The sequence below is a fragment of the Salvelinus alpinus genome, chromosome 29 (assembly GCF_045679555.1).
Source record: "Salvelinus alpinus chromosome 29, SLU_Salpinus.1, whole genome shotgun sequence".
NCBI classification, from domain to species: Eukaryota; Metazoa; Chordata; class Actinopteri; order Salmoniformes; family Salmonidae; genus Salvelinus; species Salvelinus alpinus.
This window is the reverse complement of record NC_092114.1, coordinates 20700831-20727837: the sequence shown is the minus strand read 5'-3', so window position 1 is coordinate 20727837 and position 27007 is coordinate 20700831. Positions and strand designations below refer to the sequence as shown.

At 42.9% G+C, this 27007-nt stretch overlaps 1 protein-coding gene across 1 annotated transcript; it reads right to left on the bottom strand.

The window, feature by feature from the left end:
• Positions 1-3913: 3913 nt before the first annotated feature.
• LOC139559273 (26S proteasome complex subunit SEM1-like) lies at positions 3914-15164 on the bottom strand. The gene is made up of 3 exons (XM_071375106.1): positions 14773-15164; positions 10759-10852; positions 3914-4202 (listed from the first exon to the last, which is right to left on the bottom strand). Exons 1-3 carry the CDS (start codon positions 14846-14848, stop codon positions 4160-4162), a joined length of 213 nt encoding a protein of 70 aa, XP_071231207.1. The 5' UTR covers positions 14849-15164; the 3' UTR covers positions 3914-4159.
• Between the last annotated feature and the right edge of the window lie 11843 nt (positions 15165-27007).

Here is a 27007-nt window from a genome sequence, read left to right as displayed (position 1 = left end):
GGAACTAGACAGGGTACAGTGTAGTGTGATGGAGAAACAGGTGGGAACTAGACAGGGTGTAGTGTAGTGTGATGGAGAAACAGGTGGGAACTAGACAGGGTACAGTGTAGTGTGATGGAGAAACAGGTGGGAACTAGACAGGGTGTAGTGTAGTGTGATGGAGAAACAGGTGGGAACTAGACAGGGTACAGTGTAGTGTGATGGAGAAACAGGTGGGAACTAGACAGGGTGTAGTGTAGTGTGATGGAGAAACAGGTGGGAACTAGACAGGGTGTAGTGTAGTGTGATGGAGAAATAGGTGGGAACTAGACAGGGTGTAGTGTAGTGTGATGGAGAAACAGGTGGGAACTAGACAGGGTACAGTGTAGTGTGATGGAGAAACAGGTGGGAACTAGACAGGGTACAGTGTAGTGTGATGGAGAAACAGGTGGGAACCAGACAGGGTGTAGTGTAGTGTGATGGAGAAACAGGTGGGAACCAGACAGGGTGTAGTGTAGTGTGATGGAGAAACAGGTGGGAACTAGACAGGGTATAGTGTAGTGTGATGGAGAAACAGGTGGGAACTAGACAGGGTACAGTGTAGTGTGATGGAGAAACAGGTGGGAACTAGACAGGGTGTAGTGTAGTGTGATGGAGAAACAGGTGGGAACTAGACAGGGTGTAGTGTAGTGTGATGGAGAAACAGGTGGGAACTAGACAGGGTATAGTGTAGTGTGATGGAGAAACAGGTGGGAACTAGACAGAGTGTAGTGTAGATAGAACACATGGAACAAAACATAACTCTTTATTAGTTACACGCATTTCAAGTCAGGGCTACGTCACTTTAACGCCCAGCTAAGCTTACTGCCATACTGAAACCCCATCCGGCCCACACTCTCCAGGGTCAATCCCCATTGCGGTGATAAGGGCAGAAATGACTCCGTTTTGACATGAAAAAACAGGGTCCTCCTTGAAACTGATGCATGCCTGTCTGTCCTGTGGGGTCTCTCTGTGGGAACACTCAGGCTTTTGATAGGGTTTTCCTCCAGTGTCCTCTGAGGTCGTTTCAGCCTCACAATAAACAGGCGAGCCATTGTCACATGGGGAGCCCTCCTCGTTATTTTCGAAAGTAATTACACCTTATTATCGGTGTTTACTTTAGCGAGGGCGAATACAGGTGTGGGACGACGCTTGGCCGTGGGTGGCAGGCAGTGATGGGTCTCTCTCTCTCTCTCTGGTGAGCGACTCGCCCCCTCGTGTCTCTCTTTTTTTTTTAGGTTTGTGGGGGCATTGTATGTAGCAGTACTCTGCCACTAATTTCATCCCCACAAAAGAAACGTGCAATTAGGCCTATTATTGTAGCAGCTGCGTGCTCCCTGCCTGCACGACTACGACGGCCCTGTCTTTCTTGGCTGGAGGTGGAGAGGCCTGCTGCGGTCACAGAACCCTGGAACGACCGCAGTACCCACCATTGTCTGAGGGAGAGGGAAGTAAAGCATAGCCTGGGAGGATGCTGTGTGTGTCCTCTCTGCTGTGTGTGTCCTCTCTACAGTGTTCACACAGTGGGATGGATCCATCCATCGCACACAGCCACAAGGCCAGAGGAACAATAGAATAAAATATATATCTAAAATGTTACAAAATATGTTCTTTTCAGTGTTCTTTTCACTGGATTTATATTGAGACATGTCTTGCTGGTTATATTTTTTTATATTATCAGCAAAGAAAATGGTCAAACCATAATCTGGGGTTCCATGTAGAGATGCTTTAGACAAAGTGGACAAAAGCAATTGTAGCAGTCTATTGATGAAACCCAAAATGAAATCATATTGCCTTCCAAAAATAAATCCTCATTGGGTCTCAGTTCAAACTATAAATGTGATTGAGTTGATACATCAATATTGGTCAAAGTGGGCAGACTGCCCATGTCAAGGTGAATCATGCGGGTCATAAATGAATGACAAAAAGTTAGGTAAATGAAAAGCAATTCTAGATGGAGATATTATAGAGAAGAGTGAAAAGCTGTGAGGCCTGTGAGGCTGAATATTGGGGAGCCACAGAGGCCCTCAAGCCCCAATACAAGGGGACAATCTTCCGCTCTCAGCACAAACAAAATGGCTGTGTGTTCTCCTCCGTTTCTCTCACTTACCGATTCTCTCACTCCACTGCCTTTCCAACAATTAAAATAATGATCCAGCTCCTGGCACTTAGCTTCAAGGGCATAGTTAGATGTGCATCTTTGTGCAATGTGTCAGTCTCGGTTCTGCATCCTCCATTTGATCATGTGATAAATACAATTTTATTTTATTTGACATGTAAAAACCCTTAACTGCAAGACAAGAGTAGTAATGTATACAAGTAAAGGGACTGCTGAATTCACTGGTGTCTATAAAGACACCAATATTCCCTTTGGGCATGTTGAAATTCCATTCTGAACGGTTAGAGAAATCAGGATGGGAGTTAGGGCTTTATACACAAGGGAGAAGTTGGATTGTGGTCTGCAGACAACAGTGTTTGGTATAATCACCGGCGAAGAGGGAGCTATAACCTCTTAGGAGATACTCTCTCATCATGAGGACTTACACCTGCACAACTTCACAAATATCAGAGAACATACCTTAGAGAAGAGAGAACATAACGAACATCAATGCACAGTCAGTGGATCACCTGCTGGCTGTCGATGAACAGTGGCGGTTCAACATAGAATGTCAAAGTAGAATCTTTGGGAAATGTGGTCAGAGACTATTGGACTACCATCCGCTGCTTTAAACGTTAATCAACACGTTTCGTTTTGTCAGAGAGGTGGTGGTTAGATTCGATAAATTAACCCTACATGTTTTGAACAGGAAATCAGGATTGCATCTTTAATAATATGTCCATAAATAAAAAGTACTATGAAGAGAAACAAACAAAACAGAATGTGTATAAAACATATCCGATTCCTATTCCAACAGGAGCTATGGCATGCCTACCAGCAACACAAAGGACGATGAGACACAGCCAAGTGCCAGGCAGAGGGGGGAACACAGGAGGAAGCAGCTCTTCTCTGCTACAGCAGGTCTTACTGGCATCCATTTCAGCTCATCAGCACCCTGAGTAAGAGTCCACAAATGCAGAGAAATCATTTTGCCGGGGGAGTGTGGCTGGGGTAAATTGGCCTCCGGTTCAGTGCGGGGGTCCCTGCTGTGCGGAGCCGGAAGAGTAGGGCCTGGTCGGGAGTAGGGCAGGCCCAGGCAGGGCAGGCCGGGGGCCCCCATGCTGAGACCACCTCCCTGCCCCTGACAAACATGGCAGTGGATAATCTCTCCTTCAGAGACTCAGCCCCAACCCCATGAGCTCAGAGGGAAGGCAGGGGTTCTGTTATACAGACAGCAGAGAGGAACTCTTCACTGTGTGGCTGGCAGTGTGTGTGTGTCAGTCATACTTTAGACACAGACAAATATGCACTGCACACACACAACTTCGCACATCTCCCTGTGTGAGCGTCTCTACCCAGTCTCTCTCCGACACACACCTGCTCATTTAAATGGTTTACTATGGGAGAGTGACCATGTGAAAAGTGGGTGGTAGTTTTCAAACCAAGAGCATCACAATGGAAAGATGAGTGGTGCAGCACTTGACTCTTACTAACATCATGCAACATTCATATTGTGGATTAAAATGGATGTGGAGTGTGTCACACAGTCCAATAATTACTGGACCATTAAAAACGTAGGTTAAGTGTTGCGCAGGCAGTAAAGCTATGTTTCAAATCAATGGCTCTAACAAAAAGTGGTATTTAAACGGATGTTAAACCCAAGCCGTGGACACAAAGTGGTCTTTATAGTAAAACAAAGCATTGGAAAATATGGATGTATATTAAAACAGTAACTGACCAGCTGTTTTATGCCCAAAGAGATGGAAAATTTGCATAAATAAAGAGTATGTCAACGGGTATGTGAACTGAACCACCTTTAATGTTTACATAACTCTTACATTATCTGAATCCATGCAGATCAGTAGAACAATGAAAACATCCAAAGGGGGACATTTTCAAACACTTTACTCATGTCAAGGTTTTTTGGAAAAAAAAGGGGCGAGTTTAGTTAAACATCCTCCATCGTAAGTGTGAAGTTATAACATTCAGAACATCAAAGTCCATCCATATCTAATCCCAGCAGCTGTGTCCACTAGGCAGCTACTACGACGTCTCCATCTTGGAACCATGTTTCTCCAGCTCCGCTCTACGGAGAGAGAGAGAAAAAAAGGACCAGTCAATTGAGATGATTACAAAGGGTTCGTTCCAACTGGCACCTTTTTCCTTATCTAGTGCACTACTTTTTACCAGAGCCCTATGGGAAGAGTGGGTGCTGTGGTCTTAAGTTGTGCACTATATAGGGAATAGTGTGCCATTTGAGACACACACCCAAGCAGTCCAATGGTTAAAGCACAAGTGTCCTTCTATGTTGATTGAGAGAAGCATTATGAAATCCAACTGAAGAAATATCATGCAGACAGCTACAGATTTATAAGGAAGTAGATCTACTTGTACAAGGCTAAATGCTTAAAACAAATCATACCTCATGTCTTCTATAAATGTCTTAATAGCAGCCATCAAAGGTTTGAATGCCCCATTGTCTGAAGGATACTAAAAAAAAGTGTAGACTGGCCACTTCAAGTCAATACACTAGTTGATTATTCAACAAGCGTAGCCTACGCATGCAAATGCATAGAATACATATTACTGACAATAACGCACACATTGTAGACTGTCCGTATCATTCAAAGCCTGCATAATAATTTACAAATGACACGCAATAATGCTGACTAATGTCTCCCTATGTAAGAAAAGAGACAACCAAGATGACCGACTGAAAGCAGCGGGTGCAAACAGTACCCAGACAACAGAAAGCCCCACCCACAAGAAACAACTTCCAGGATTATGATGCATTCGGATGCGTCTCAGGAGCTCCTAGCTCTCAGTTGGTGAACTCGGAAAGACGTCTGACAACTGTTTAACCAATTAGCTTGAATTTAGCTAGACGATAAAGCTAGCAAACATTGCTAATAGCCTAATCGTTCAGTTGGCTTGCTTACTTTGCTCAATAAGTCAAACAACATATTGTATGTAAACTAACAGGGCTACATTATCAAGGTTGTAAACGGCTTTGTTTTATCATCTTTTGGTTGGAAAGGTGAAAGGTCAGTTGATGAAACGCCAAAACTCGTAAACTCAGGTACCCCACTTGGAACACAGACTTAGGAGGGTAATTCTAGTGGTCATTTCTGACTTTGAAACTCGGGTCTCTATGATAGCATTCGAACGCACCACTATTACATGAGGATTCCATCAACTCAATGGTCAATGCTTTATAGATGTCCGCACTAAACCATATGATCAACACTGTAGGAGAAATGAAAAGCATTTATTGAGCATTAAAAAAAACTAGGCCAATGTGTGTAGCTATAAGACAATTTTTAAGAAAGCTGCATAGTGCCTATTGCTTGAATCTCCTAATAACTGACATGTTATCTGTTTTTGTTATTATTGCCAACTAGTACACTCAAGGGGAGTGTAAAGCCTGATTCAATTTGCTGTGCCTAAACATTCAGCATAACAATTTGGACTGTTTTAGTTACCATTTAGCCATTTCCCCTTTGTCAAATCTTATAGCCCTACTCAAAGATCAAAGCATCACATCTCTTTAACTGAGGGCTTCATCGTATTTCTAGGGGCGTGAAGCTGAGTGGGGCACAATGATTTGTCATAAGTAAAAGGTGATAGGTGTAGCTAGCTGGCTACTAGCGTTTCGCCCACGGCTGGCCATGTGAACTACAATTCCAACACCATGTTAGAAAGGTCAATAATCATCGCTGGCGAAATGGTTTTTGAAATATATGTCCCTTATCTTTCAAAACAGCGAGAAAGAATGTTTCCAATAAAAAAAGATACTGCTAGCTAACGTTACAGTAAGTTTGGAACAGATCCATACTGTGTGGGCACTGCGTTCATCCACCTCTGGCCTGCTCGCCTCCCTACCTCTGAGGAAGTACAGCTCCCGCTCAGCCCAGTCAAAACTGTTCGCTGCTCTGGCACCCCAATGGTGGAACAAACTCCCCCACGACGCCAGGTCAGCGGAATCAATCACCACCTTCCGGCGACACCTGAAACCCCACCTCTTTAAGGAATACCTAGGATAGGATAAAGTAATCCTTCTAACCCCCCCCCCCCCTTAGAGTTAGATGCACTATTGTAAAGTGGTTGTTCCACTGGACATCATAAGGTGAATGCACCAACTTGTAAGTCGCTCTGGATAAGAGCGTCTGCTAAATGACTTAAATGTAAATGTAAATGTGTGTGCCTCCAGTTGAAGAACTACACTTCCTCCCCAGTTAGCTTGCACACAGGTGTTCAAAGCACACATAGATAACTAATTAGCACAGATGGCTACCTCAGTCTTCCGTAAATAAACCATGTGACATGGAGAGATGGCCATGTGGGAACACTAACCCTATAAAGTCGTGTGTCCAATCAAAAATGCAACTTTCGAATAATGGGTAGAATTTTCCGTTAATTGTGTAGATCAGGGTTGTCCAACCCTGTTCCCGGAGAGCTATCATCCTGTAGGTTCTCACTCCAACCCTGTTCCTGGAGAGCTACCATCCTGTAGGTTCTCACTCCAACCCTGTTCCTGGAGAGCTACACTGCTGTAGGTTCTCACTCCAACCCTGTTCCTGGAGAGCTACCATCCTGTAGGTTCTCACTCCAGCCCTGTTCCTGGAGAGCTACACTGCTGTAGGTTCTCACTCCAACCCTGTTCCTGGAGAGCTACCAACCTGTAGGTTCACTCCAACCCTCATCTAGCGCAACTTATTATAATAATTAGCCACTTGAAAAGCTGAACCAGGTTGGTTACAACTGGGGTCGGAGTGAAAACCTACAGGAGGGTAGCTCTCCAGGAACATGGTTGGACAGCCCTGGTGTAGATAATCCTCAAAGAAAACCAACGGTCTAAACCTCATGTCTCTAGCATAATCTGTTTAAGAAAAAGAAAAATTGAGTTTTTACCCTTGTAGGATAGTAAAAATTAGAGCAACAATCAATAGAGGCCAGAGAAGATTAAAAAAAGTGGTCATAATTATTTTTTTTAAATAAATAAAATCAGGAAGATAGCATTGTGTCAGCTAAGCTGAATGCTGTGTGAGAATGAAGGCTACCTGACAGGCTTATCATTGAACTCATCTTCTCAAATGTAGAGGATATAAAACAATATAGAGGTAAGATAGATTTTGAGACATGACATGTAGTATGTTCATATTTTAGTACACGCTTTTCATATCAATGCAAAGTTACTGTTCTTTTTTAAAAGATTTAAAAAAAAAACAAGCATCTCTCTGAACTGTCAACGGAGCACTGAGTGTTGAGTGTTTATTTTCAAAGCCTTTTACATTCAATTCGGATCGTGTCATGCAAATTTAGCTATTTTCACCAGCAGAAGCAACTTGGAAGACAGGACTACAAATCCTCAAAAGTTGCTGGGATAAAGCTGCTGCTCCGTCAGAGCTCGGTGCTTATTATCAAATGTATTAGGTTAGAAATCCAACTTTCTGGATATGATGTTAATGATATGTTAGAGAAAGACCCCACTGAATGAATCAGGACATGAAGAATTATATTTGTCTTGGTTAACCTCTCTTGAGTACGTGAGACGTTAGCGTCCCACCTCTTCAACAGCCAGTGAAACTGCTGGGCGCCAAATTCAAATACAGAAATAGTCATTATAAAATTGCAGAAAACAAAACATATTTTACATAGGTTTAAAGATTAACTTCTTGTGAATCCAACCACGGTGTCAGATTTTAAAGATGCTTTACGGCAAAAGCATACCTTACGATTATTTGAGAACATAGCCCAGCAGACAAATCATTACAAACAGTAACCAGCCAAGTAGAAGAGTTACACAAGTCAGAAAGAGATCAAATTAATCCCTTACCTTTGATGATCTTCATATGGTTGCACTCAGCAGACATTCATTTACTCAATAAATGTTCCTTTTGTTCGATAAAGTCTCTTTATATCCAAAAACCTCAGTTTTGTTCAAGTGTTTTCTTCAGTAATCCACAGGTTCAAACGCAGTCAAAACAGGCAGACAATAAAATCTAAATTGTATCCGTAAAGTTCATAGAAACATGTCAAACGATGTTTATATTCAATCCTCAGGTTGTGTTTAGCCTAAATAATCGATAATATTTCAACCGGACAATAACGTCGTGAGAATAAAAGGTAATAAAATAAAAAGGCACTCTCTCGGTCGTGCGCATGAAAAAAACTCTGACACTTTAGGGTCCACTCATTCAGACTGCTCTTACTTCCACATTCTTCAGAATACAAGCCTGAAAAAAAATTCTAAAGACTGTTGACATCTAGTGGAAGGCATAGGAACTGCAATTTGAGTCCTAAGTCAATGGATACTGTAATGGCATTGAATAGAAAACTACAAAACCAACAAAAAAAACGACTTCCCGAATGGATTTCTCTCAGGTTTTCGCCTGCCAAATCAGTTCTGTTATACTCACAGACACTATTTTAACAGTTTTGGAAACTTTAGAGTGTTTTCTATCCAAATATACCAGTTATATGCATATCATATCTTCTGGGCCCGAGAAGCAGGCAGTTTAATTTGGGCATGCTTTTCATCCAAAATTCCAAATGCTGCCCCCTACCCTAGAGAAGTTAAATGTAACATAAGGAAATGAAATGTCATCAGCAAAGTGCGTTTTCACCTACTCTGGGCAGAGTGAACACTACATTAGAAGGTGTAAATTTTACTTAATTTTTTTATTATTATTATTATTACTACTCGCTGATATGAAAGAAACTCAGCAAAAAAAGAAACGTTCCTTTTTCAGGACCCTGTCATTCAAAGATAATTCGTAAAAATCCAAATAATTTCACAGATCGTCATTGTAAAGGATTTAAACACTGTTTCCCATGCTTGTTCAATGAACCATTGTATATAGACTTATTTTTTTTTTTTCACTGTATTATTGACTATATGTTTGTTTTACTCCATGTGTAACTATGTGTTGTTGTATGTGTCGAACTGCTTTGCTTTATCTTGGCCAGGTCGCAATTGTAAATGAGAACGTGTTCTCAATTTGCCTACCTGGTTAAATAAAGGTTAAATAAAATAAAATAAAAAAACCATAAACAATTAATGAACATGCACCTGTGGAACGTTCGTTAAGACACTAACAGCTTACAGACGGTAGGCAATTAAGGTCACAATTATGAAAACTCAGGACACTAAAGAGGCCTTTCTACTGATTCTGAAAAACACCAAAAGAAAGATGACCAGGGTCCCTGCTCATATGCGTGAACGTGCCTTAGGCATGCTGCAAGGAGGCATGAGGACTGCAGATGTGGCCAGGGCAATAAACTGCAATGTCCGTACTGTGAGACGCCTAAGACAGCGCTACAGGGAGACAGGACGGACAGCTGATTGTCCTCGCAGTGGCAGACCACGTGTAACAACACCTGCACAGGATCGGTACATCCGAACATCACACCTGCAGGACAGGTACAGGATGGCAGCAACAAAAACTGCCCGAGTTACACCAGGAACGCACAATCCCTCCATCAGTGCTCAGACTGTCCGCAATAGGCTGAGAGAGGCTGGACTGAGGGCTTGTAGGCCTGTTGTAAGGCAGGTCTTTACCAGACATCACCAGCAGCAACGTTGCCTATCGGCACAAGCCCACCGCCGCTGGACCAGACAGGACTGGCAAAAAGTGCTCTTCACTGGCGAGTTGCAGTTTTGTCTCACCAGGGGTGATGGTCGGATTCGCGTTTATCGTCAAAGGAATGAGCGTTACACCGAGGCCTGTACTCTGGAGCGGGATCGATTTGGAGGTGAAGGGTCCATCATGGATAGGGGCAGTGTGTAACAGCATCATTGGACTGAGCTTGTTGTCATTGCAGGGAATCTCAACACTGTGCGTTACAGGGAAGACATCCTCTTCCCTCATGTGGTACCCTTCCTGCAGACTCATCCTGACATGACCCTCCAGCAATGACAATGCCACCAGCAATACTGCTCCTTCTGTGCGTGATTTCCTGCAAGACAGGAATGTCAGTGTCTGCCATGGCAAGGGAAGAGTCTGGATTTCAATCCCATTGAGCACGTCTCGGACCTGTTGGATCGGAGGGTGAGGGCTTGGGGCCATTCCCCCCAGAAATGTCCGGGAACTTGCAGGTGCCTTGGTGGAAGAGTGGGTTAACATCTCACAGCAAGAACTGGCAAATCTGGTGCAGTCCATGAGGAGGAGATGGACCGCAGTACTTAAAGCAGCTGGTGGCCACACCAGATACTGACTGTTACTTTTGACTGTTACTTTTGACTGTTACTTTTGAAACACATTATTCAATTTCTGTTAGTCACATGTCTGTGGAACTTGTTCAGTTTATGTCTCAGTTGTTGAATCTTGTTATGTTCATACAAATATTTACACATGTTAAGTTTGCTGAAAATAAAAGCAGTTGACAGTGAGAGGACATTTCTTTTTTTGCTGAGTTAATGTTTCTTATGTTTCCAAAACCCTGCCACAAGCGATGCGCGTCAACATTTAGTGCAAGCATTGGGGCGATTTGTCTCGAATTGAAGAAGATACAGTGAAAAATCTGTTGATGTCCCCTTGAGCAAAGCACTTAACCCTAATTGCTCCTGTAAATCGCTCTGGATTAGAGCGTTTGCTAAATAATAATACAAATGTAAATATATGAATGGTGTGGCTGGCTACCGGAGTTGATTAGAGAAGTCGTCCTCTACGTTGTCATCATCCCAGTTGTCTTCCCACACGTGGGCATCTTCATCCTCATCCAGACCCGTCCAATCTGAACACAGAGAAATACAACGAAGAGAAATTATGAAACAACGTTAGCTAGCTAACAAGTAACTCTACAGGGCCGTCCACATTTAAGGACGATAACTAGAATAAAAAATTATTTATTCTAATTCAAGTGAACATGAGCGGTCACACTGCAATGATAACTACAAAAAGAGTGGAGAACGATAACGAGAGCCATCGTTTGGATCACTTTCAGAGTGATATTTTCCCTATCCCTCCGACGAGAAAACATTGATAACCACTTCAATAAAACGTGAAGGCAGAGCGTACAGTGAACTTGCCTAAATAACTGTGCATATGTGAGCATATTGGTGGCCACATTAATTATAGGACGACTTTGGAGAATGATGCCGACAAACAGCGCATGAGAATGCCATATTTTCCGATGGTAGGCCCATCTGTTAACGCCTATACATCCTGACAAAATAGACACTATGACTGGCGCGCTAATGTACCTTTCTGGCTTCTAACTTAGGCTACATATCTTTAGTCTGTCTTCATGGTTCCCTTTCGCAATTACGTGACTGGCCTCTCCAGGGCCTCTCAGCTATAGCCATTCCTCTTCGCTCATATAGTCCCAGGAAAAGCTAGACTACAAGCTTGTTGTACACTTAATTCAAGCATTTTATTTACCATTACTAGCCTATCGACGAGAGATACCAGCTTGCTGAATGTAAAATATGAGCGTTTGAAAGGAGAGAGAGCGTGCACTATGGGGTGATCAAAATACACCATATGTGACTCGTTTCAGGAAAGTAGGCATATGTCGTGGGTCACTACTTCACAGGAGAGTCATTTGATCAAAATGCATTTTTGGGCAGAAATGCCTTCTGGAACATGTGAACTTTCGTGTGCCTTAATAACAGACGTGTATGCAATCTGTAAATACGAATAAAATTGTTAAATTACGAGCCTAGTTGGTTTAGCCACATTAAGAGATGTGCTTCCTGCTAGCCATGATTGGCTGAGATAATGAGTGGGCTGGACATGCCGAGAGATGAGTTTGGATTGGTCTGCCATATAGCACTGTCTATTTGAGCTGGTCAGTATGTGTAGGTGATCCTGTCTAATGCATAATTTTTTTGTAATGTATCGCATAGTAGAATGCTCCATTTTCTGGAGGACCGAGTTTTGAAATCAGTGAATTAGAGTATGGAATTAGTGTAATTAGAGTATGATGGCTAAGGAGAAAACAGCTGTCTCCGGATTACATCTTCAAACTAAGAGCAACCATGGCATCCGTGACAGGGAGAAGTGTCCAGCCATGATGTAAGATAATGTAGCTAGCTAGACTTTCAGATATTACACGTTTCTAATTTTGACCAAAAGTCATTTTGATTTCAAGTTAATGTGTACTGTTAGCTAGCTAACGTTACGTGTATGATCTTATTATCTCAGAGCCATTTGCTTTGCTAGTTATAGCCTAATGTTAGCTAGCTAACATTGAACCTGGTTGGTTAGCTACCTGCAGATTCATGCAGGGTAGTAACGTCATGAATTGGGATTATGGTTCATTGTTTACCTAGCTAGCTACATGTCTTAACAAAAAGACTCCACTATGCAAGTAACCATTTCAATAGAATGGCAATGTGACAACTGTAACTAGAAGTAGCTGGTAAATTCACTCCGGCTATCTACTCTGATTTCAGAGCACTCTGAGTGTGCCAGAGCACAACATAACTGACGAATTTACGAACGTTCAACACCCGTTGAATATGGCCGGTGTCAGTAAACGTTGGCAAAAAAACATAAATTGTTGCCAGCAGCACAGTTGCAGTCACCAACACTCTGGGTAATATAAAAACAGCCTAACCAGCTCTGTTAGGGCAAGTAAAATGGTCAGTGAGCGGTTCTCTCATGTGTGTCTCATGAGTAGCTAGCAAGCTAGCCAAATTTAGCCAGTTAGCTTGGGTGCTTGACTGTTGTTGTTGTTAGGACAGAACGCTTGGATCAACCCTTAAAGAGATGAGTGGGGCTAAAGTTTAAGAGGGCGTGAACGATGCTGAATGGGTGTAGACAGAAGAGCTCTCCAGTAGGTACCAAAACATTCAAAGGCCATTTTCTCAAAAGTGTGGTTACAACTTTATCAACTTTCAAAGCAGAATTACTTTCCCATTGTTCCTCAAATGTGTATAATATACCATTTTGTAGCTGTCTCTGCTTTATCCAATGTAAAAAAACACAATTTCAAATTTTGCTACAAAAGACTGAATCAAGGCAGTCGGTCACATCTGAGCTGCCTGCTAATGTACCTTTCTGTAAGTTGTAAAGTGTCGAGAATAGACCCATAACTGATCCCAATGGTAGCATGATCAGGCCTAGACTGTATGCAGTTATTTCGGCATGAAGCATTCAAAACAGGACATTTGCGGTTGATTCAAATTAGACTACATCACTGCAGTTCACAGCCCTAGCCAATAGTAGTGTACTCACTTGATAACAATGACACATTCCTCATTACACTGTGCTGTTGTAGCCTAGGCGCAGCGGTCTAAGGCACTGTATCCCAGTGCAAGAGGTGTCACTGCAGTCCCTGGTTCGATTCCAGGCTGTATCACACCCGGCCGTGATTGGGAGTCCCATAGGGCGGCGCACAATTGGCCCAGCAATGTCCGGGTTTGGCCGTCATTGTAAATAATAATTTGTTCTTAACTGACTTGCCTAGTTAAATAAAGGTTAAATTAAAAATAGTCTTGTCTAAAAACGTTGGCCTAATCATGTTAACTTTTTCTTACACTGACAAATATTTATAGCCCTAATATTTAACAAATGCATGGCCTAATGTAGCTAGTATTTAGCTTCTTACTTCAGCTACACATCTCTAGCCTCTCTTCCAGCTGTTCTCATGCGCAATATAGGCTACGCAAGACTCCTCGCTATTCCTTTTCACGTGAAATCCTAGAAAAAGCTATAGGACATTTATTTGTATACTTATTTTTGTTTAATGTTAGGCATTTGTGTTTTGAAGCAGGCTTGCTCTGGTTAATTGCTGAATGTAAAATACGCCAAATTAACATTCGGGGGAAAGTTAAATAGTGTGAGTGTTGGTGTGATCACTTTGGCCAGTGATAACATTGCTGCACTGATGCGTTGCAAAAAGTTAACGGACAGATGAGCACAGAGGAAAAGAAGATCCAAACGAATTGACAACTTACAAACCACTTCAGCAACGAGGCATGATGTAAAAGATACCCGGGATAAACAGCGATTATTGTTGAATTGTTAGATATAAATATGAGTTTATTATTTTTCATTAGACATACATGTACATTGAAGTAGTCCCACCCTGAAGCAGTGAATGGTCTGTGTTACCACCTTATTAATAGGTCTGCAGTAGGATGCGTTGATCAGTTGACTGACAGGTGTACAGTAAAACGATAAACGGTCTGCTGTTGTGGAGCCCCCACCAACGTTTAGGTTATAGTTATGTATATTCTATCATTAAAGTTATCAAAAACTTGGTGTGGATGGCCCTTTACTCAACTAGCTACTACTCTAGCTAGCGTTGTCTAAGTAACGTAGCTAGCTAGCTACAGTAACTAACGTTAATTAACGCTAGCTGGCTTTTAGCTAGATGCTGCGCGTTGTTGCTTACATTACAGCTAACGTTAGTTAACTAATGTTTAACTATGTAAAGTTCCCACCAGTGCAATCGCTAATTAGCTAACGTTATAAGTTCAATCAGGTGAATAATACAATTCAAAGTGGTAGCTACTAAGCTAGCTAGCTAGCCAGCCGCTGCTGCTAGCTAGATACTTTTACCTCATTCAATGTTGTTAACATAGCTTGCTAAGCTAGCTGAGTCACTGTCGGGCCCGGTCTTGTCACTAAAAGTTGTCACTAAATGAGACAATTCAGTAAAAAACGGGTGAACAATAGTAACGTATGGAAATATAATGAATTTACCCTCGGCTGGGAATTCTTCAAACTCATCGTCCTCCTCTAATAATCCCAAATCCACAGTCTGTTTCTTGTCTGACATGTTTGCTATCTTTTCGTTGCACGTCGCTGTGAAGATTTCCAGTGAGGGTAGTTATGGGATAGTGGTGGTAGTGCGCATTGGCAGAGAGTGTTCCGCAAACACAATGAAGCCGTCCACATCACCTACGCTCCACTGACTGAAGCCAGGGTCTTCTTCTTCTTTGACTGAAGCCAGGGTCAGTGCTATCCGGAATCCTTGGGACGTTCCTATCCTTAAACCTTACCCTAACCCTTACCTTACCCTAACCATTTTACATTTAAACTTCAATGGAGTAGGGACCTCCCAAGGATTCCGGATTCGGACCTTGAAGCCAGCCAGGTATGTTGATGTTGGAATGTTTTTTGTATTCGTAAAAAATAAAAATAATTTAAAAACATTTAAAAACATTAATAATATATATATATATGTTATAATAGGCTACAACTACATTTAAAATCTTCCATAATAAATCTCTTCATTTATGTCAACACATAATCACACTCAAATCCTTCCTACTTAAAACACAAAACCCTGCACAGTCCCTCGGTCCCACAAAACATACAGAGAAATCACCCAAATCTAAGTCAAGATTTTTCATTGAGGAACAAATGTGCATTATGATCCTTGTGGCCTGTTTAAATAATGAACCAGCAGCCACAGCTTAGTATGTCGTTTAGATGAGAGCACATCTACCACAAAACCACATGCACCACAATGAAAATTGCCCCTGCAGCTGTCACTATGCTGACAGAGGGTGAACCTCAACATAGGCTCTGCTTACTTGTTCTATTTTCACATTATTTTGTAATCATCCTAAACCCTTAAACATGATGACAATGCCACAACATTAGAGGGGAGTAGAGGGAGGGAGAACAGAACAAGGAAAAGAAAAAGCCAATACTGTACTACACAACAAATTGGAGGAAATACCTTCATTATGTTAAATCTGATGTGAGAATTCTTAACGTTTGATGTGAGAATAGTGTATAGGAATTGGGGAACAACAATCAAAACTTGGTATAGAATAGCTCAGATAATACAGTAGGATGATCACTCCTCTGAACCCAGCTAGGCTATAGAAGCCTGGGGAGATTGTGTACTAGTGTTTGCGGAAGCATACCTGAGACTGCAGTTACATTGTGGCGCCTGGAGTCTCCCAGATATTGGACTGAGGGAGGGAACGAGAGGGAGGGCGGGATGGGGGAATAAAGGGTAAGACAGCAGGGCTGCCTGGCCAGAGTCAGACCGACTCCCAGACTTTCTTCTCTCTGTGTCGCATCTCTGAGAATGCATGCCTTTCATACACCCCTTCAGGACAGGCTGGCTGGGCCACCAAGTCCTCACCTCACAGACCCTGCCTGCCCAGCCAGTCTGGCATTCTGTCTCTGTCGCTGCCTGGACCTTTATCACGGCCCAGATCACACTATGGTCCTGAGGGTGTGCATAGAGAGAAAGAGTAGCTAGGGAGATTGGAGGGGGGTACCTAGTCTGAACCATCATCGCCTAGTCTACCCCCCCCCCCACCACCACCTGACTGACCCCCAGCTCCCACCTGACTGATCCCCTTCAGATTAGGGACAGACTAGACCTCTTCTTCCCTGCCAGGGAAAGTGACAACACACAGGAACATGAAGCTGTCTAGTCAACCTGTCCCGGGGCCCTTTGTCTGACCATCAATCCATCCCCTCCAGTCATTCAGACATTGTACTACTTGCCAGAAATGCTTCTCTTCCTAAAGAATAGACCAACTCAAAGATGAACAGGAATAAGAAGATGACAGCCTGGCAGGGAACTTCTGCCTTTCTTGTTGCTGCCTCATCTGCATATTTAATAATTTATCTTCTTTTTTTAATCTTGCTCTTTTGTGTGGATAAAATAACAGTTTAGTTGCAATAATTATTCAGTTTAATGTAATCTTTTGTTTTGTTTAGACATTCTAAGAAAATTGTGGTAGCCTAAATGTGTCAAATAAGCAATAGAATATGCCCTGTGACATAGTAAGTGATCAGCGCGGATTAGCTGTATTTAACTATCCAGTTAATACAATCAGTCCCAGATTTGTCTTTGGAAATCTGTGGGACTGATGTGCTTCCAGGATATGTCTGTCAAGATTCGGTATTAAACTTAATCCCATCCAGTCACTAAGTCTGGGTCATTGTGTTTTGTATGGCGACTCTCTATCTGTTAATAAAAACAGTTAAAGACAGTTCTTTTCAAAGGAAAATAGGTGATCAAATAAAGACAACAAATATACATTTGAATACATGTATGCTAGAGAGGTAAACATAAATGTTTTCTTTTGTCTGTTTTATTATTTTATAATTTTTTGACTTATTCATTCAAGAGTCTGTCATGAAGATTTTAAGTTTCAGATTTTCTCCCCCTGTCTGTCTTGAAAACGCCTGTCATCTGGGGCTTGAGGTACAGTTTGCCAAGAGGCTAATGGTCCCTTTATGACAATACAACCTGATGTCTGTCCCAGCCAGCCCCCAGGTAATCCTGTCCTCCTCGGCGGCTTAGCCATGCTCAGGCTTAAGTTGCATATTTTGTTTTTATCAAGACGTCACTGATAAATGCTATCAGCGAGGTAGAAATTAAATATGGGGGTCTATCTCGATTTCCTAAAAACGGACAGACGGACAGGACCCCCTAAAAACGGACAGGACCCCCGGTTCCTCGTTTCAGATTTGTAAACACTGTGCAGGGGAACAATGACACCTCTATTACAGGGGGCTCCCTATCCCACTGTGCAGTTTACAATTTAAACCTTGTACAGTTGACAATTAAAACCTGTACAGTTTACAATTCACATATTGTACAGTTTACAAGTTTAACCCTGTACAGTTTACAATTCACATGTTGTACAGTTTACAATTCAAACCTTGTAAAGTTCACAATTTTAACATTGTAACATTTACAATTCACATATTGTACAATTTGCGATTTAAACCTTGTACATTTTACAATTTGAACCTTGTACAGTTTACAATTTACATCTTGTACAGTTTACAATTTAAACCTTTAAACCATGTATCATATTGATAACAAAAATTTGAAATAAATGGGATGTTAATGATAGCACGTGCATACTCAGGACTTTCTCAACATTCATACAACTACACTTGTGGACGTCAAATTTTTTTATCGAACATGAGATTAATATTTACATATATTTCGTATCTACTTTTGAAATAACAATTGTTTCTCATTACATAATAATTTTTGTAACTTTTTCGTCAATTAAATTACCATGATATGGGTGTCTTCAACATATTACAAAATACCATTTAAACCAGTGATGCATGACTCATTACCCTGAATCAAATTTGAGCAAATCTTTACCAATAGCCTGTAATGTCACATTGACTTTACATCCATGCTGCTATGCTATGATCCCGGACAAATCTGCTTAGCTCTGCAGTATGTGAAAAGCACTTGGACCCTCTTACCATCTTACCAGAGGTGATGTCCCCTTCTGTGAGCAGCGCTCTCAGTGAGAGTACCCATTAAGCAACATGAGTCATTCCCTGTGTGTGGGTACATGGTTAATGTCTATGCAAATATGAATGTTTAATTTGAAATGCATTGGATCCTATGATTCTTTATAGTTCATTAGTTTTTAAATGTACTGTACGTCAACCACATTTCTGGTTCCATTTTTAAACTACTCCTCTCTACAGAGTGGTCAACCAAAAATAATTGCAAAACGATACACATTTTCTCTCCCTTTACTCAGTGAGACAGCATTGATCCAGGCCTGAAGTGCATCTATTGTAGGATAATGTGTCCCATGATCACCAGTACAATGGTGGTCTGTGTGGTGACGTGTCACATATCTGTGTTGATATCCTGGCTACCTGGAACAACCATTAATTCTATGGTTTTAGTTCTCACGTCATGTCCCAATAGAATAGACTATACCTCTCACTCTCTTTCGCTCTCTCTCCCTCCCATTGGGCCCTAGTATGCCCTGGTATGACAGCGTAAAGTGGTCGTCCCTCTGCACAGGGGCCCAGTGAGGGGGTGACGAGCTGCTTTGCTCTAATACCTGATCCTAACCCACTCCTCCTCATCTGTCATCGCAGGGGGAAAAAGAGGAAGAATTACACATGCTTCAGGTGACGGTGACGGCTCTTTTTTCTACATACCATGTATGCATCCCAAAAAGCACCCTATTTCCTATATAGAGATGTAGGATCTTAATTTGACCAGTTTCTGCCAGGAGGAAAATAATCCTGCAGCAACAGGGAACGTGAAATGTGTGGATTATAATTAATGCGCATTTTTAGTTAGGGCAAATCAATTCAGACATTTAACGTGGAAATTACAACAGGGTGATCAAATTAAGATCCGATATCTGTAGTGCAATACTAGGACACACAGAGTAATGAACTATATGAAAAAGTTTGCCATTTGGCACGCATCGCTTGTCTTTTAGCTACGTTGACTTCCCATCATCAGCGTGAAAGCAGTCACACACCAAGCTGTGCATCACGTAGCCCTACTGTGTGATGTCATTTAAACCATCCATTCTTCAACCATCCACTTTAATATGATGTCATGTTAAATACAAACATCTCAGACATTTCAAGCATATAGTATTATCTCGCTGTAACGATTTTCGTCGTCGGATGAAGAGTAGTCGGACCAAAGCGCAGCGTGGTAAGTGTTCATGTTATTTTTATTAAAACAGAACACTAAACAAAATAACAAATAGAGTGAGAAACGAAAACGAAACAGTCCTGAAAGGTGCAGCAACACAAAACAGAAAACAACTACCCACAAAACACAGGTGGGAAAAGGCTACCTAAGTATGGTTCTCAATCAGAGACAACGATAGACAGCTGCCTCTGATTGAGAACCACACCCGGCCAAACACACAGAAAAGAAAACATAGAACACAAAACATAGAATGCCCCCCCCCCCAAAGGTGCGGACTCCGGCCGCAAAACCTAAACCTATAGGGGAGGGTCTGGGTGGGCATCTATCTGCGGTGGCGGCTCTGGTGCGGGACGGCTCTGGTGCGGGGACCCTCGCCGCCGACCCCGGACTGGGGACCCTCGCAGCGGGCCCCAGACAGGAGGGCGACTTTGGCAGCTCCGGACAGGAGGGCGACTCTGGCAGCTCCGGACAGGAGGGAGACTCTGGCAGCTCCGGACAGGAGGGAGACTCTGGCAGCTCCGGACAGGAGGGAGACTCTGGCAGCTCCGGACAGGAGGGAGACTCTGGAGGCTCCGGACTGGAGGGCGTCGCTGGAGGGTCCGGACTGGAGGAAGACTCTGGAGGGAGGAGACGCAGAGACAGCCTGGTGCGTGGGGCTGCCACAGGGCCCACCAGGCTGGGGAGACCTACAGGAGGCCTGGTGCTTAGAGGAGGCACCGGATGAACCGGGCTGTGGGGGAGCACTGGAGCTCTGGTGCGCAGCCTTGGCACCACTCCTCCAGGCTGAATGCCCACTTTAGCCCGGCCCCTCCAGAGTGCAGGCACAGGTCGAACTGGGCTGTGGGGGAGCACTGGAGATCTGGTGCTTACCACTCGCACCTCTCCATTAGGCTCAATGCCCACTTTAGCCCGGCACGGGCGGAGCGCAGGCATAGGACGATCTGAACCCTCCCAGCGCTCCGGAGACACAGTACGGAGAGCCGGCGCAGGATACCCTGGACCGAAACGGCGCACCGGAGACCAAACGCGCCGAGCTGGCACAATCCGCCCTGGCTGGATTCCCACTCTCGCATGGCACTTGCGGGGGGCTGGCATATAGCGCTCTGGGCTATGAGCGCGCACTGGAGACACCGTGCGCTTTACCGGATAACACGGTGCCTGACCAGTACCACGCTGCTTCCGGTAAGCACGGGGAATTGGCTCAGGTCTATCGCCTGACTCCGCCAATCTCCCCGTGTGCCTCCCCCCCCCAAAAAATTGGGGGCTGCCTCTCGTGCCTGCTGCGCTGCCTTGCCTCAAATCGCCGCCTCTCAGCTTTAGCTGCCTCCAGCTCTTTTTTCGGGCGGCGATATTCCCCAGCCTGTCTCCAGGGTCCCTTACCGTCCAATATCTCCTCCCATGTCTAGGAGTCCTGAACCCTCTGCTCCTCCATACCACGCTGCTTGGTCCGTTGGTGGTGGGTAGTTCTGTAACGATTTTCGTCGTCGGATGAAGAGTAGTCAGAACAAAGCGCAGCGTGGTAAGTGTTCATGTTATTTTTAGTAAAACAGAACACTAAACAAAATAACAAAGAGACTGAAACGAAAACGAAACAGTCCTGTAAGGTGCAGCAACACAAAACAGAAAACAACTACCCACAAAACACAGGTGGGAAAAGGCTACCTAAGTATGATTCTCAATCAGAGACAACGATAGACAGCTGCCTCTGATTGAGAACCACACCCGGCCAAACACACAGAAAAGAAAACATAGAACACAAAACATAGAATGCCCACCCCAACTCACGCCCTGACCAACAAAATAGAGACATAAAAAGGATCTCTAGGGCGTGACACTCGCTCGATTGTAGCCATGGTGTGAATTGTGCAAATTTTTTTACTGTATCTTTTATGAATCAAGCATCAAATGTATCAATACAACTCTCTGGGTTGTTATTTTAATCTAATCAATAACTCTATTGTTAATTTTATTCAGGTGGTTTTACATCATTATGGAATTCCGACATGTAATCCCCAACATGTGGCTTTCCGATTCGTCCCTAACCAAGGAAGTGGCCTCCTGATTGGTCTGATTGATAAATGAAGCTCTCCTTGTGTTCGTGGGGGTCTGTAGCAGCGCTGAGGGCCTCTGTAGGGTCTGGACTATGTCCAGGAAACCTCTAACAGCTACTTATTAAGTAATTAGTCCCACAAGGCGGCGAGACGGCCGAGGGTGCAGGGACTGATGGTGGTCACCTGGGTTCGGAGTTGCCCCAGTGTCCAGATCCCATTGGTCACATTTTAGTCTTGTTTCTCCTCCTCTCCTATCCGCTCCTCTCCTTTCCTCTCCTTTCTCTTCTCTACAGAGGTCAGTGCTCCTGTGTTTTCACAGCTTGGCTGGGTTATTTACAGAGTTGTAATTATTAGTATTTTATCAAAACCAACAACCGCCATCCCCCACACCTCTCCATGCCACCAATGTGTCTTTGTCCCTGACCCTCTAGAGCGATGGTCGGCAGGGGGGGAACTCAGTCCGGCTTTAAACTTACTCTTGAAAGTTGTAATAGTAGAATGCACAAGGTGCATTTTCTATTATGCAATCAGAAATGTCCAGATCAACTAGTGTTTTTTATTTATAAAAAAAAAAAATGCAAATAGATGTTGTCATTTTTTGTCACTCAAATATCACATGAATACACATGTTGTAAATTTTGTATCAAGACCGCCCAAATGTGCCTAATGGTTTATTCATACATTTTCAAGTTCCTAACTGTGCACTCTCCTCAAACAATAGCATGGCATTATTTCACTATAATAGCTACTGTAAATTGATTGGACAGTGCAGTTAGATTAACAAGAATTTAAGCTTTCTGCCAATGTCAGATATGTCTATGTCCTGGGAAATGTTCTTGTTACTTACAACCTCAGGCTAATCACATTAGCCTACGCTAGCTCAACCGTCCCGCGTGGGACCCACCGATCCTGTAGAGGTTTTAAAGGCGGTCTGCAGGAATCGAATGAACACAAGTAGTCAGTTTCCTCTATGTTTGTATGTTGTAAAGTTTACCATATAAAATTTGGATTCACCTCACAAGTTATTTGCGCTGAGGTGGTTAATTATAAAAAGGAGAGGAAGTATGCAAGAGTAGACATGCACGGAAGGGGCTTCCCCCAGCGCAGCAAAGTCATTACTGTTCAATAATTGTTTCTTCTCCTTCATTGAGTTTTTGAACCGGGATGCACCATGTGTGTTTACAATCAATTTCAGAATTCTCAAGCAGACAAATAGAGTCCTTTTTGCATAAACTACCTCAATTAAGAAAGTGGGGCGAATTGAATGAGCTTTCAGATTGATTTTCTGACCTGCAACGTAGGCCTTCAGCTTTAAATGTGACTTTATAACGGTGAGAATGATGGTTCGCTCTCACACTGCAACCCAGGGAGGGTGGAAAATGTTAAGATGTGTATGATTTATCGTGTTGGCCAGATTGTGTGCACAGCCATTAGTAACACTGAACAAACCCGTCCACTGCTACAGAGCCCACTACAGCCCACATAGATCTAAACTGTGGACACAGCTCTGTCTGGGTTCTCAAATTGATCACAAAAGAGGAGTACCAAGCCCCACTTATGTGTTTGGAAGTCCAGGGCAAGAAACCAAGAATAATTTTCGAGAGTATGGCCAAAGGCAAAGCTTAAATGGCTCGGCCAATGACAAGCGTTTAGGCAGGCCTGAGCACTCTGTGTAGACTGCAGATGAAACACTAGGAGGTGAAAGGGAAAGGGGTGATTTGCCATTAAGATTTTTCAAAGAAAGAAGAATGCCAAGGGTCCATTTTGTGCTTGTTATAATTATACTCCCCCCTCTCCCACCAGCACCCCTTGTTCTTTCATTGAATGCTTGCAAATACACAATAGGGTTAAGCTCTGGAAGATAGACATTCAAAGTGTTTGTGTATTTTATGGAAAGTAGATTGAATAGGGCAAAATCTGATTTAGAAAATAAGATATCAATCATATTCTCCAAAACGAGCACATTCTATTTTGTGCATTTTATTATATTATTATACCTTAATAGGCCTATGAAATGCTTGATTGTGTTAATTGATTCAGCTGAGCAGAATGCAGGGCGGCAGGTAGCCTAGTGGTGACAGCGTTGGGCCAGTAACCAAAAGGTTGCAGGATTGAATCCCCGAGCTGACAAGGTAAAAATCTGTCGTTCTGCCCCTGAGCAAGGCAGTTACCCCACTGCTCCCCGCGCCCAAGACGTAGATGTCGATTAAGGTAGCTCCCCGCACCTCTCTGATTCAGAGGGGTTGGGTTAAATGTGGAAGATACATTTCAGTTGAAGGCAACTGACTAGGTATTTCCCTTTTCCATGTATTTATTTCTGTTATTGGGCTCATTATTTTCAGCCTAGCAGCTGCTTTTCTTTTCATAGAATATTGCTGTATTGCTGTATTCCTTCTGACAATTATTTATTTCTTGTTCTTTGTTTAATTTGTTTGTGTGTTTGACATTTTACTGCGTTGTTAGGAGCATTTCGCAGCACCTGCTATAACATCTGTTAAACTGTGTATGTGACCATATAACTTTGATTGTATTTTATTTATGGCTTTGAATTAAAGCTAGTTTTAGTTCATTAGTACAGTGAGAGTGGTGTGCCTTTTTTTGAATGGCTGCCAGTTAACAGTTCGTTTTGGCTTCTGAGGCTTTGTGAAACATGTTCTATTTAAGCAACAAGGCCCGAGGCGGTGTGATATATGGCCAATATACCACGGCTAAGGGCTGTTCTTAGGCACTTCGCAAGGCCCTAAAAATGGTCAAAGACTCCAGCCACCCTAGTCATAGACTGTTCACTCTGCTACCGCAGAGTGAGTCTAGGTCCAAAAGGCTTCTTAACAGCTTCTACACCCAATCCATAAGACTCCTGAACAGCTAATCAAAGGGATACCCAGACCCCTCTTTTTTGCTGCTGCTACTCTCTGTTTATTATCTATGCATAGTCACTTTAACTCTACTTGCATGTACATATTGCCTCAATTACCTCAACTAACCGGTGCCCCCGCACATTGACTCTGTACCGGTACCCCCTGTATATAGCCTCGCTATTGTTATTTTACTGCTGCTGTTTCATTATTTGTTACTTTTATTTTCTATTTTTTTACTTATCTATTTTTTACTTAACACTTTTTTTTCTTCTTAAAACTTCTTAAAGCAGTGTTGGTTAATTGCTTGTAAGTAAGCATTTCACTTTAAGGTTGAATTTGGCGCATGTGACAAATACAATTTGATTTGTATATTGGCCATATACCACAAACCCCCAAGGTGCCGTATTGCTGTTATAAACTGGTTACCAACATAATTAGAAGGGTAAAAATTATTGTTTTGTCATACCAGTGGTATACGGTCTGATATACAACGGCTTTCAGCCAATCAGCATTCAGGGCTCAAACCACCCAGTTTATAATAAATTGTTTATAATCCAAAATTTTACTTTTTGAATGTGATGTTGGAAAATTATTTACAGGCAAATAAAGTTGTGTGAGACCAAGTGGTCCAAGTTGTGTAAACTGTTCTGGAAAAGAGTAGTGGGGTTGCCGGGTGGTGTGCTAGTTGTGGCATACCCTCAAGTGTCCAAGCCCTTATCAAACACACACACACACACACACACACACACACACACACACACACACACACACAGGCAGTACGTCCACTTATTCCCTCATTGGCCTAATGATGGTGACCCTCTCTGTCTGCATGTCCCAGGCAGTTCTGCAGCTGGCTGTCTGGGGAGCTGGGACAGTGTCTGTTGGGGGCTTGGAGGAGATAGCGTGACCAGTCTGGTCCAACAGACACACTCCCAGCACTGTGCTGCACTTGTTTCCAAGGCAGAGCTGAAGGCAGAGGAAAAAGCACAGACTTTCGTTTGGGGTGTTTATACAAATACGTCCTTCTTTCTGCCCCCAGGTCAGGCTCCTCTCAGCCGGCTGTAGAGGGACGAAGAAGAAGGTCCTGTAGAACACCAAAGTTGCGTCCACATGTACATACTACCTCAATAAGCCTGACTAACAAGTGTCTGTATATGGCCTTGCTACTCTTTTTTCAAATGTCTTTTTACTGTTGTTTTATTTCTTTACTTACCTACACACACACACACATACCTTCTTTTTTCTCCGCACCATTGGTTAGAGCCTGTAAGTAAGCATTTCACTGTAAGGTCTACACCTGTTGTATTCGGCGCACGTGACAAATAAACTTTGATTTGATTTGATTTGAAATGGCACTCCATTCCCTATATAGTGCACTACTACCATATGGGCCCTGGTCAAAAGTAGTGCACTATATAGGGAAAAGGGTGCCATTTGGGACGTTCTCAGGCCATACATGAGGGTCAAGGAGGAAATTGATGACACATCCCTCCATTGCATCAGACGTTCTGACATTGATGGGCTTTGTGGGGTTTGTTAGCTTCAGTTCCTCTCCTTGCAGTTCTGTCAGCTGCACTGTGCAGTGATATTGCATTGTGCAGTGATATTGCATTGTGCAGTGATTTTGCATTGTGCAGTGATATTGCATTGTGCAGTGATATTGCACTGTGCAGTAATATTGCATTGTGCAGTGATATTGCATTGTGCAGTGATATTGCATTGTGCAGTGATATTGCACTGTGCAGTGATATTGCATTGTGCAGTGATATTGCACTGTGCAGTGATATTGCATTGTGCAGTGATATTGCACTGTGCAGTGATATTACATTGTGCAGTGATATTGAAAAGGTAGTTCTGGGTGAATGCACTTTCTAAGCTTGCAGTAACAGTCATGAAAACAAAATACTTCACGTTTGTGTGCTAGACAGAATTGGTGACATGACATTTAGTAGATACAGCTAATGCTCTTGTGTTGTCAGTTTATGACAGACTTACCTCTTTATTGACCGTGTCCATTGTTTTTATTGACATATTAACTCCATTCTACTCTAGAATTAGAGTGTATGTGGTCCAAAAGTAGAAATAGGCTAACTTTTTTTCCTGGAGCATACAGAAACTCAAATATTTCTGTTGTTTATGAGAGCGTGGTAACCGTCTTAGACAACGTTTTTATAGAGCTATGACTCATAGTTTCTCTGTTTCTCTGTGTTTATTTGTTTGTTCATTTGTAGGCAACATTTGCATTTTTTGGTATAATATCCTACAACAGCAAACAAAAAAAGGAAAAGGGAACTATTATCAATGTCCTGGACACAAGCACACAGTCAGCAAAAGCGCAGAGAGGCCACCGGGGAAGAAAAAGAGAGTAGCACCTCTTTCTCTCAGCTTAGACAGAGAGCCCCAAGAGAAAGCAGCAGTCTATATTTTGTTAAGTGTGTCCATACAATCATCTCCTTCCGTAGGGACAGTACTACGAACATTACTGGGGTAGTAGAGGGGTTAGGTGGAAGGGAAATGGGTAGTAGTGAGGGGGTGAGACAGAGGGTAAAGGGGTGGGAGAGGGGAAAGGGGTGAGACAGAGGGGAAAGGGGTGAGACAGAGGGGAAAGG

Coding starts and splice junctions, on each gene's coding strand:
- LOC139559273 (XM_071375106.1), bottom strand. CDS start 14,848: ATGTCAGACAAGAAACAGACTGTGGATTTGGGATTATTAGAGGAGGAC. Junction 10,853..14,772: donor TGAAGAATTCCCAGCCGAGG/GTAAATTCATTA, acceptor CTCTGTGTTCAG/ATTGGACGGGTCTGGATGAG. Junction 4,203..10,758: donor GACTTCTCTAATCAACTCCG/GTAGCCAGCCAC, acceptor CTCTCTCCGTAG/AGCGGAGCTGGAGAAACATG.